General features: G+C 61.2%; 2 protein-coding genes across 13 annotated transcripts in view; one reads left to right on the top strand and one right to left on the bottom strand.

Moving 5' to 3' along the window:
* Positions 1 to 2,060: 2,060 nt before the first annotated feature.
* Positions 2,061 to 7,491, bottom strand: LOC142825558 (uncharacterized). Of its 5 annotated transcripts, none has more exons than XM_075917408.1 (4): positions 7,342 to 7,491; positions 6,643 to 6,762; positions 6,323 to 6,469; positions 2,061 to 2,306 (listed from the first exon to the last, which is right to left on the bottom strand). In XM_075917408.1, the coding sequence occupies exons 1-4, from the start codon at positions 7,348 to 7,350 to the stop codon at positions 2,181 to 2,183; spliced, it is 402 nt and encodes a 133-aa protein (XP_075773523.1). In that variant the 5' UTR covers positions 7,351 to 7,491; the 3' UTR covers positions 2,061 to 2,180. The 5 variants fall into 5 exon arrangements, with proteins under 5 accessions (XP_075773523.1, XP_075773522.1, XP_075773519.1 ...); XM_075917407.2 differs by having other exon boundaries at positions 6,277 to 6,469; positions 7,306 to 7,483; XM_075917404.2 differs by having other exon boundaries at positions 7,306 to 7,446.
* TLCD3B (TLC domain containing 3B) overlaps positions 7,492 to 10,672 on the top strand; it is a 26,204-nt gene continuing 23,023 nt past the window's right edge. For 2 of the 8 annotated variants that reach the window (XM_089779092.1, XM_089779091.1), the window contains exons 1-2: positions 8,430 to 8,759; positions 10,117 to 10,241. Coding sequence is in view for 5 of the 8 variants with exons in the window: in XM_075917399.2 (XP_075773514.1) it covers positions 8,691 to 8,759; positions 10,117 to 10,241 (194 nt within the window). In the remaining 3 variants the exon portion in view is untranslated. Of the gene's footprint in view, positions 8,399 to 8,418; positions 8,760 to 9,941; positions 10,242 to 10,672 lie in introns of those variants that run through there. The other 6 variants (XM_075917397.2, XM_075917398.2, XM_075917399.2 and 3 more) reach the window with 6 other exon arrangements.

Genomic DNA, 10,672 nt, shown 5'->3' with positions numbered 1-10,672 from the left:
TGGGGTGCTTGGCTCTGGGGGGGGGGCAGGTGCATTGGGTTAGGAGGGGGGAGAGGGGGCTGGGGTGCTTGGCTCTGGGGGGGGGGGGCGGGTGCATTGGGTTAGGAGGGGGGAGAGGGGGCTGGGGTGCTTGGCTCTGGGGGGGGGCGGGTGCATTGGGTTAGGAGGGGGGAGAGGGGGCTGGGGGTGGCCTGGGGGGGCAGGTGCTGGGGGGGGGGGAGAGGGGGCTGGGGTGCGGCTGGGGGGGGTGCTGGGGGAGGGGGGCTGGGGTGGGGGCTTGGGGGGGGGCGGGTGCATTGGGTTAGGAGGGGGGAGAGGGGGCTGGGGTGCTTGGCTCTGGGGGGGGGGGTGCATTGGGTTAGGAGGGGGAGAGGGGGCTGGGGTGCTTGGCTCTGGGGGGCGGGTGCATTGGGTTAGGAGGGGGGAGAGGGGGCTGGGGTGCTTGGCTCTGGGGGGGGCGGGTGCATTGGGTTAGGAGGGGGGAGAGGGGGCTGGGGTGCTTGGCTCTGGGGGGGGCGGGTGCATTGGGTTAGAGGGGGGAGAGGGGGCTGGGGTGCTTGGCTCTGGGGGGGGGGCGGGTGCATTGGGTTAGGAGGGGGGAGAGGGGGCTGGGGTGCCTGGCTCTGGGGGGGGGGCGGGTGCATTGGGTTAGGAGAGGGGAGAGGGGCTGGGGTGCTTGGCTCTGGGGGGCGGGTGCATTGGGTTAGGAGGGGGGAGAGGGGGCTGGGGTGCTTGGCTCTGGGGGGGGCGGGTGCATTGGGTTAGGAGGGGGGAGAGGGGGCTGGGGTGCTTGGCTCTGGGGGGGGGTGGGTGCATTGGGTTAGGAGGGGGGAGAGGGGGCTGGGGTGCTTGGCTCTGGGGGGCGGGTGCATTGGGTTAGGAGGGGGGAGAGGGGGCTGGGGTGCTTGGCTCTGGGAGGGGCAGGTGCATTGGGTTAGGAGGGGGGAGAGGGGGCTGGGGTGCTTGGCTCTGGGGGGGGCGGGTGCATTGGGTTAGGAGGGGGGAGAGGGGGCTGGGGTGCTTGGCTCTGGGGGGGGGGGTGCATTGGGTTAGGAGGGGGGAGAGGGGGCTGGGGTGCTTGGCTCTGGGGGGGCAGGTGCATTGGGTTAGGAGGGGGGAGAGGGGGCTGGGGTGCTTGGCTTTGGGGGGGCGGGTGCATTGGGTTAGGAGGGGGGAGAGGGGGCTGGGGTGCCTGGCTCGGGGGGGGGGGGCGGGTGCATTGGGTTAGGAGGGGGGAGAGGGGGCTGGGGTGCCTGGCTCTGGGGGGGGCGGGTGCATTGGGTTAGGAGGGGGGAGAGGGGGCTGGGGTGCCTGGCTCTGGGGGGGGGGGCGGGTGCATTGGGTTAGGAGGGGGGAGAGGGGGCTGGGGTGCCTGGCTCTGGGGGGGGGGCGGGTGCATTGGGTTAGGAGGGGGGAGAGGGGGCTGGGGTGCCTGGCTCTGGGGGGGGGGCGGGTGCATTGGGTTAGGAGGGGGGAGAGGGGGCTGGGGTGCCTGGCTCTGGGGGGGGGGCGGGTGCATTGGGTTAGGAGGGGGGAGAGGGGGCTGGGGTGCCTGGCTCTGGGGGGGGGGGGTGCATTGGGTTAGGGGGGGAGAGGGGGCTGGGGTGCCTAGCTCTGGGGGGGGCGGGTGCATTGAGGATTCTTATAATGGTTTTGAAAAAGGAGTGCTTTATAAAAAGAGGTTGAGAACCACGGACCTGGGGGTCACATCCCCTTCACCTCCCTCATTTCTTCTGTGCCACAGATGGGCCATCCTGTGCATGGTCTTCTGTGGAGCCTGAACCTAACAGCTTCAGCTGCCCTGCCATACTGGGAATGTCGTCCCTTGACCATGCCCTGAGGAATGCAGGGATGGGCACCCCAAAACGGGGGCTGTGGGGTGCAAAGCTGGTAGGCAGGGATCCCCAATGGAGGGGCTCTAAGGCTAGTTCAGGGAGAGCAGTTCCTGGACTGAGTATAGCCCCGATGGCCCATGCTTAGTAGAGAATCTGGTGGCCAGGTTATTTGCAAGGGCCCCAGTTCTGACCCTCCAACACCGAAAAGTAGAGAGAAAAGGGGAGGCATCTTAAAGCTGCTTTATTCTAAAAGTGGACATTACAAATTTTGCTACAAAATCGGGGATCACCCCATTGGGGAGCAGGGGATCCCCACAATCCAGTCAGTCTCAAAGGGGGGCCCCCTCAGAGCAGTTTGACCTCAAAGCAGATGCAATTGATGCTCTGACAATCGGGGGGCTGGTAGGCACAGGCACAGTCACAGAGGGGACAGCAGCGAGGAACAGAGAGGCAGGCAGCATGCTCCCAGCCCTGCAGAGAAAGAGAAAGAAAGCGAAAGCGGGGCTGTTAAGCAGGGGGTCATGATACTAAACAGTGGCTATTGTATGACAGGTAATCCCATGGGCCAATGTTAGGCAGTGCTGTTAGCCTACAGAGCATTAGCATGTGGGATTGCCTGACAAGAGATTTAATTGGGGGGGATTAATCTGCAGGATTGTCTCCCACAGGCGATTTACTAGGGGGTGGTAAACTAGGAAAAGAAGAAGTTAAAATTACTTGGAGAAGTGAGATGCCTGCAATTCCCCAGGAGCTGAGAGACGAGATATCTGCGCCTCTAGCTGTCTTCTTTGGAAAGTCAGGGAAATTGGGAGAGATTCCAGAGGACTGGAAAAGGGCAAATCTAGTGCCCATCTATGCAAAGGGAAAGAAGAACAACCCAGGAAACTACAGGCCAGTCAGTTTAACTTCTGTGCCAGGGAAGAGAATGGAGCGGGCAATTAAGGAATCCATCTGCAAACACCTGGAAGGTAATAAGGTGCTAGGGAACAGCCAGCCTGGATTTGTAAAAGAACACATCATGCCAAACCAATCTGGTAGTTTTCTTAAATGGGTTCCCCTCACACACTGACTCCATCTGCCCTCCCTTGTGCTGCCTCTCCTACAGAAGCGGCAGCATGGGGTGACGGGGCTCTCCAGGGGGAGCATTTTAGTACCTACACAACTGTTAAAAATGGTTGTGACTACACGATGACTAAAGCAACTTATAGCTAACATCCCTGCAGCTAGGCAGGGGACGACTCCAAGGCCTCTGGAGGTCCCTTCCAGTTCCAGTGTTCTTCGCATTGCGTCTTTTGTATTAGTCTTGGTAGAATAGTCCCTAAGGTAAAGACAACGAATGGCTTTGCCCACGAAAGCTTATGCTCTAATAAATCTGTTAGGTATGTCTACACTTGCACCCTCTTTCGAGAAGACATTTGAAAGTGCAAATGGAGCCCAGATTTAAATATCCCGTGCTTCATTTGCATATTCATGGTATGGTGCTATTTCGACATAACTCTGTTTTGAAAGAACACGCTGTTAAGACACGGTTATTTCGAGAGAAAACCCTGTTCTCGCAATAACCCTTATGCCTCATACCATGAGGTGTGAATGAATAAGTCTTGGAAGACAAGCACCTCAGGGCAGTTACAACGTTGGAGAGAAGCTTCATGGGGTAACGAGTTAGTCTGTAGAGGATAAACTTAAAAAACAACAAATAGTCTGGTCACACTTGGAAGACTAACAAAGCATGTAGCCCAGTGGTCTTCAACCTTTTCAAAAGTGATCTGGGACGAAAAATGTCAGAACAAGCCAAGACCCCACCCCTTCCTTAGCCCCGCCGTCTCTGCTCTCCTCCTCTCCATCACTTGCAATCCCCAGCTCTGACTTATACACTCTCAGAGGCTACGTCTACACTGGCATGATTTTCTGAAAATGCTTTAACGGAAAAGTTTTCCATTAAAAGCATTTTCAGAAAAGCGTGTCTAGATGGGCAGGATGCTTTTCCAGAAAAGCACTTTTTGCGGAAAAGCGTCCGTGGCCAACCTAGACGCGGTTTTCTGCAAAAAAGCCCCGATCGCCATTTTCGCAATTGGGGCTTTTTTTCAGAAAACACTACTATGCTGTCTACACTGGCCCTTTTGGGCAAAAGTCTTTCGGAAAAAGACTTTTGCCCAAACGGGAGCAGCATAGTATTTCCGGAAAATCACTGATGATCTTACAGGAGACCGTCAGTGCTTTTCCAGAAATTCAAGCGGCCAGTGTAAACAGCTGGCAAGGCTCATGTGATTTTGCGGAAAAACTTGCCAGTCTAGACACAGCCTCTGGGTACAGCTACACTGCTGCTTTTTTCCGATTCTTCTGTAGGAAGAGGTTTTTCCGACATTTGACCTATCTAGACAGGACCAAATGTCAGAAAAACAACTTCTTTCGGAGGCCCCCTTATTTCTCGTGGAATGGGGAATACAGGGGTTGCCAAAGGAGCATGTTTGCTCTTCCCCTAAAAAAAGCGGAAGAACAAACGTGTCCCTGGATGTGGAGGAGTTTTTCCGGTATACGTCTGGAATCCCAGAAAAACTCCTGCAGTCTGGTCGTACCCTCACTGGGTTCAGACAGGAGGTGCAGGCTCTGGGGTGGGAATGGGTGATTTGGGTGTGGGAAGGGGTGAGAGGTGCAAGCTCTGGGAGGGAATTTGGATGCAGGAGGAGGTAGAGAAGGAGATGCTGGGTCAGGGAGGGGGCTCTAGGCTGGAGAGCGTTGGGGTCTGGTGGAGGGTTGGGGTGCTGAGCAAGCCTCAGGCTTGTGGCTGTGAGGGTGCAGGAGTTTGGGCTGGGGTACATGAGGGGCTCAGGGCAGGGAGGCTGGGAGTATGATGGGCTCAGGACACAATTGTGGTGTGTGGATGATGCAGGAGTGTTGTGGCAGCAGACTGGGGATGTGGGGGGGCAGGAGTTTGGGGCTGAGAGAGGGTCAGGACAGGGGGTTCCAGTGTATGATAGGCTCAGGTTTGGGATCGTGTGTGTGCGCGCGCACGCGCGCAGGAGTGTTATGGTGCTGCGGCGAGATGTGGCCTTGGCCCCAATTGGGGGCTTGTTGGCCAGGCTTCATTTTTAAATAAAATATGTCAAACACAAAGTTTCAGCATTGTCTTTATTTGTGAGAGGGGCGGGGAACCTGTTTTCAGTCAGGGGTCACTGACCCATAGAAAAGTCAGTTAGGGCCACACAAGTGAGATGCAAAAAAAATAACTCCTCCAAAACCCCTCAAGCCTCATTAATGTGGCCCCAACTGTGCTGGTGGGAACATGGGACATGGTACTGGGGAAGGCTGCTAGTGAGTGCTGGGCCAGGGCCAGGGTGCTGCTGCAGGGGACAGGGTGTTGGTGGGGGCAGGATGCTGGGGTGGGAACTGGGTGCCAGTGGGTGCTGAAGCAGGGACAGGGTGTTGGTGGAGGTAGGGGACAGGATGATGGGGCAAGTGGCAGGCTGCCAGTGGGTCCTGGGGCAGGGAACAGGGAATCCATGGCATGTGCCTCCTCCCAGGACTCCACCCCCTCCCTCCCTCCCTGCAGGGGAAGGACGTTCTGGTGCCTCCTCCATGGAGTCCTACTCAACCCGCCCGCAGGGGAAGGACGTCCCGGCACACGCTTCCTCCAGGGACTCCTCCCCTCTCCCTGCCCCGCACAGGAAGTCCTCGGTGCGCCACAGACCTGGCCTTTCAGGTACTGGGAGGGGAGCAGCCAGCGCAGTTCCTGAAACCCCGGAAGTGGCACACAGCTGCCGGACTTCCGTCCAGCCCGCTACCTCCATTGTCACTGGAGTTAGGTAGTGGGGCTTCTTGGGGGTGGGGAAAAATGGGGGGGCCCTGAACACCTCTTGATTGACTGGTTGGGCCCTCCCAATCGATCAGTCGATTGCGATCAATGGGGTGGTGACCATAGATGTAGATGGTCTCATGAGCTTTTGTGGGCATAACCCACTTCTTTAGATGACCAGAGTATGAGACCTGTGAAGTGAGCCCACTGAACGACTGGAGCTGCGGGCCCCTGGGAGTCAGCAGCAAGTGCCTGCTTCTGGAAGCCCCCTCTATGAATATGGCAGCATTGACACCCCCCAGAAGAAGGCGCCAGGTGACTAACTGCACATGCAGATGACGACTCCCACAGATTCTGCATATGCACAAGATGATTGATAGTAGCTCCCCTGTCCTGCAAATCTGTCTAAGCATCTTGCAGGGGATCCCGGGTTTCGTCTTGTCTACATGGGACAGCAGGATCAGCAGGCATCCAGCTCCACCCATCCCCCACCTAACTCACGGGGCCAGTGCGGTTAGGGGGGCAACTACTAGTAACAAGGCAGAGTGCAATATCTCATATGCGTATGACAAGTGTGACAGCTATATGTATTTCCAATAAATGTGGCGATTTGCCCTTCCCCCTGAAAAGATCCCATGCAGCACTTACAGGACAACATGGGGGTGAGTTCCCCAAAGGGGCTGGGGTCACTCACCTGGCAGCGGGGCCAGCAGGTCTCCAGGCAGCGGGTGAGAGAGGAAGGGGCACAGTCGCAGGCCTCAGTGCAGGAAACGCAACATTGGCAGGGCGCCCCCAGCACCCCCTTCTCACACCAGCAACAGTCGGCGCAGAGTCCACGGCTCTGTGAGGAAATGTGGGGAGAAGATGGAAGGGCTAACTCACCCCCCACCGCTGATTTTCCCGTCCTCGCTCTGATGCCCTAGGCTCACCCAACCTGTGACACCGGAATATCTGCCCATATCCACCTGCTTCCCCTCCCCTCTGTAGACCCTGCTCCCAGTGGGTTCCCCTTACCAGCAGGCACTGGCGCAGAGCGAGGAGGAGCAGGAGGAGGAGCAGGTAGGCGGCCACGGTGATGAAGACAATGGCTGGGAGGGGCAGAAGGAGGGAGTTGGGGGGGCCCAGCGTGGGGGTCTGCAATAGGGAGACAGGAGAGGAGGGGTCAGGCTGGGAGGGGAGGGAGACTTCCAGCCATTCCCGGGGTGGGGATCCTCAGAGGGGTCCGGGTCTCTGCTCACCAGGAGAGGCCCTTCAGCGCCGCACGCCCCGTGTTCACTCTGAACCCTACTGACCACTTCCCAGCGGAGCCGCGGCAACACACCTCATTAGCATGCGCCATCATTAATATTCATGACAGGGGCTAATGAGGCAGGCTAGCCCCACCCCCTCGTTGGCATTCAGACGTTGGCCCCGCCCTTTCACTATTGCACCCTCTCGCATATTCAACTGCCCCGCCGCAATTAGCATCATGCATATTAATTAGGCCAGGATACCATCGAGGCGCCCCGAACCCAGCTCATGAATATTCATGGCCGCCCGCTTGCCCGCTTGGGGCCGTTAACCCAACATCCCGCGATACTACACCCTCCTCTCGCGCGTCCCTCTGTTGCCATAAGCGACGGCGCAGCCGGGCCCCGCCCCACCCGCTGCCGATACGGGGCCGCACGAGGGACTAACGTGCTCGAAAACAAGAAGTTCCGGAAGTGACGTTACCGAAGCCATTTGCACCGGAAATGGCCCTTGTACATTGGAAGAAGACGCACTGCAGGGCCTCGGCAGCTGCAGTTACCGGAAATGACCGCATCCGACCGGAAATGGCCTCAGAGCACTATAAGGGAAGCCCGCCCCCAGTCCATTGGAACAGCCTCACCCTTTGGCCGTGGCAGCGCCCCTACGCCAGCCTGACGACGTTGACCTCTCTTTTGATCTGATTGGCCCATGGCTCTCGGCCAGAGGAGACACTTTGTACTCTTCTGCAGCCAATTGGCTGACACTTCCCAGCCAATCAGGACACAGGGATAGCTGATCACCAGAGGGATGAGTCCGAAGCCAATCAGAAAGCAGAATGAGTCCAGGGACAAGATGCTCTCTGGCACGATTGGCCGAGAGTTTGCAGCGAATCAGCGGCTCTGAGTTTGGGTTCTGGGATTGGTTGGGGGAACAATCAGACACCAGGCCCACGCGGTGCAGGAGAGCAAAACATTGGCTGCTCCCTGATTGGTTGCACCATGGGCCAATGAGAGTGCAGAAGTTCTCATTCAAAGGTACCGCGCCGTGGCCCAGGCCTGCCCCTGTTCATGAAGGTGTCCTGGGGCTGCGCTGCCAGCACGGCTCGGCTCGGCTCGGCTGAGCAAGTGGGCGTGACCCCCCCACATGTCCTGCTGGCCTCGAAGGAGCTGCGAGACTGCGTGGAGTAATGCCGGCTCTTTCTCATCACGCTTCTGGGGCCCTTCGGCCGCAGCCAACCAAAATCGCCCTTTCGCACGCCCTCCTTCCGCCCCTCCCGGCAACACCGCCGTGCCGCGGATGTCCATTGGCTCAGCGCCGCAGCCAATCAGAAGGACCGGCGCGAACGTTGTCTGGTTAGAATCCTCAGAACAGAGTGACCGTTAACTGCCTCGCACCCTCGCGCCAGGCTTGGCAGCCGGCGCACGCGCACGACCTCCCTTGGGCCAGGCCCTGTCCAGCCACTGCGAACAGGACATGCGCGCTGGGCACGCGCCATTGCCCACTAGGCGCAGGGGCGCATGCGCGCAACAGCCAGCGCAGCGTGAGTCACTGGAGGAACCTAATTGATTATTCATTAGGGGCGGGCTAATTAGCCACACCAAACGCCTTTAATTGCGGGAATGGGCGTGGGTAATGAATATGCATCATTAAATGAGATGCAAATTAACCTGAGTTTATCGACACGTATGCAAATCTACTTATTAGCTATTCAAATGAGCTCATGCCCATTAATGCAGAGACCCGGGGCAGGCCAGGGGCGCGTTGCCCCACCGGGTAACTAGATGCAGAATTAGCCATCAGCTCGCCACAGTCCATTGGCTGTATGCAAATGTATGCAGATGAGACCCCGCCCCGTGGGAGGGGCAGCGAGCGGCACATGGGCCCGCTGGGATCAGGTGGGGGTGAGTCTGGCTCTTTCCCTGCGGGAGGTGGGGTGACTCACGTTATGAAAATATATGCAAATATATGCTAATGACATGGAGGGAGGAGCTGCAGGAGGAGCAGGCAGGCATAGTTGCAAGGAGGAGGGGCCGGGGAGGGCGAGTTGTGGGGGGCCGGGTTGGGGTGCAGGGCCAGGGGAGGGGTGCGGTGGGGGGCTGGGTTTGGGGTGCAGGGCCAGGGGAGGGGTGCGGAGGGGGGCTGGGTTTGGGGTGCAGGGCCAGGGGAGGGGTGCGGAGGGGGGCTGGGTTTGGGGTGCAGGGCCAGGGGAGGGGTGCGGAGGGGGGCTGGGTTTGGGGTGCAGGGCCAGGGGAGGGGTGCGGAGGGGGGCTGGGTTTAGGGTGCAGGGCCGGAGGAGGGGTGCGGTGGGGGGCTGGGTTTGGGGTGCAGGGCCAGGGGAGGGGTGCGGAGGGGGGCTGGGTTTGGGGTGCAGGGCCAGGGGAGGGGTGCGGAGGGGGGCTGGGTTTAGGGTGCAGGGCCAGGGGAGGAGTGCGGTGGGGGGCTGGGTTTGGGGTGCAGGGCCGGGGGAGGGGTGCGGAGGGGGGCTGGGTTTGGGGTGCAGGGCCAGGGGAGGGGTGCGGAGGGGGGCTGGGTTTAGGGTGCAGGGCCAGGGGAGGGGTGCGGAGGGGGGCTGGGTTTGGGGTGCAGGGCCAGGGGAGGGGTGCGGAGGGGGGCTGGGTTTGGGGTGCAGGGCCAGGGGAGGGGTGCGGAGGGGGGCTGGGTTTAGGGTGCAGGGCCAGGGGAGGGGTGCGGAGGGGGGCTGGGTTTAGGGTGCAGGGCCAGGGGAGGGGTGCGGAGGGGGGCTGGGTTTGGGGTGCAGGGCCAGGGGAGGGGCGCGGAGGGGGGCTGGGTTTGGGGTGCAGGGCCGGGGGAGGGGTGCGGTGGGGGGCGGGTTTGGGGTGCAGGGCCGGGGGAGGGGTGCGGTGGGGGGCCGGGTTTGGGGTGCAGGGCCAGGGGAGGGGCGCGGTGGGGGGCCGGGTTTGGGGTGCAGGGCCGGGGCAGGGGCGCGGTGGGGGGCCGGGTTTGGGGTGCAGGGCCGGGGGAGGGGCGCGGTGGGGGGCCAGGTTTGGGGTGCAGGGCTGGAGGAGGGGTGCGGTGGGGGGCCGGGTTTGGGGTGCAGGGCCGGGGGAGGGGTGCGGTGGGGGGCCGGGTTTGGGGTGCAGGGCCGGGGGAGGGGTGCTGTGAGGCATGTGGCAGAGGTGCCGGTGTTTTGGGGGAGCTGTGACACATTGAGGGGGGCGTGGGGCTGGGAGGGAGACTCCCTGGGGAGGTGCTGCGGGGCCCCTGCCCCCTTTCTCACTGCTCTCCTTCCCCTCACAGATGGCCGTGATCTTCCTTTTCAGCTGCTGCTTCTTCCCCATCTTCTTCCTGACCCTGCGTTGGGCCCTGCAGCGCCCGCGGGCCCTGGGCATGGACCAGCTGCAGGCCGTCTACGTCGCTGCCAAGTAATGCAGCCGCCTGGGGGAGAGGGGGGCAGGAGCCGGGTCCTCTCCCAGCGCTGGGCTCAGGCCGGGCCTGGGGGGAGAGGGGGGCAGGAGCCGGGTCCTCTCCCAGCGCTGGGCTCAGGCCGGGCCTGGGGGGAGAGGGGGGCAGGAGCCGGGTCCTCTCCCAGCGCTGGGCTCAGGCCGGGCCTGGGGGGAGAGGGGGGCAGGAGCCGGGTCCTCTCCCAGCGCTGGGCTCAGGCCGGGCCTGGGGGGGGAGGGGGGCAGGAGCCGCGTCCTCTCCCAGCGCTGGGCTCAGGCCGGGCCTGGGGGGGGAGGGGGGCAGGAGCCGGGTCCTCTCCCAGCGCTGGGCTCAGGCCGGGCCTGGGGGGGGAGGGGGGCAGGAGCCGGGTCCTCTCCCAGCGCTGGGCTCAGGCCGGGCCTGGGGGGGGGAG

This window comes from Pelodiscus sinensis, chromosome 5 (genome assembly GCF_052426305.1).
Source record: "Pelodiscus sinensis isolate ZL-2025 chromosome 5, ASM5242630v1, whole genome shotgun sequence".
Classification (NCBI taxonomy): Eukaryota; Metazoa; Chordata; order Testudines; family Trionychidae; genus Pelodiscus; species Pelodiscus sinensis.
Note: the sequence above shows the minus strand (reverse complement) of the source record. Positions and strands in the feature narration are given on the sequence as shown.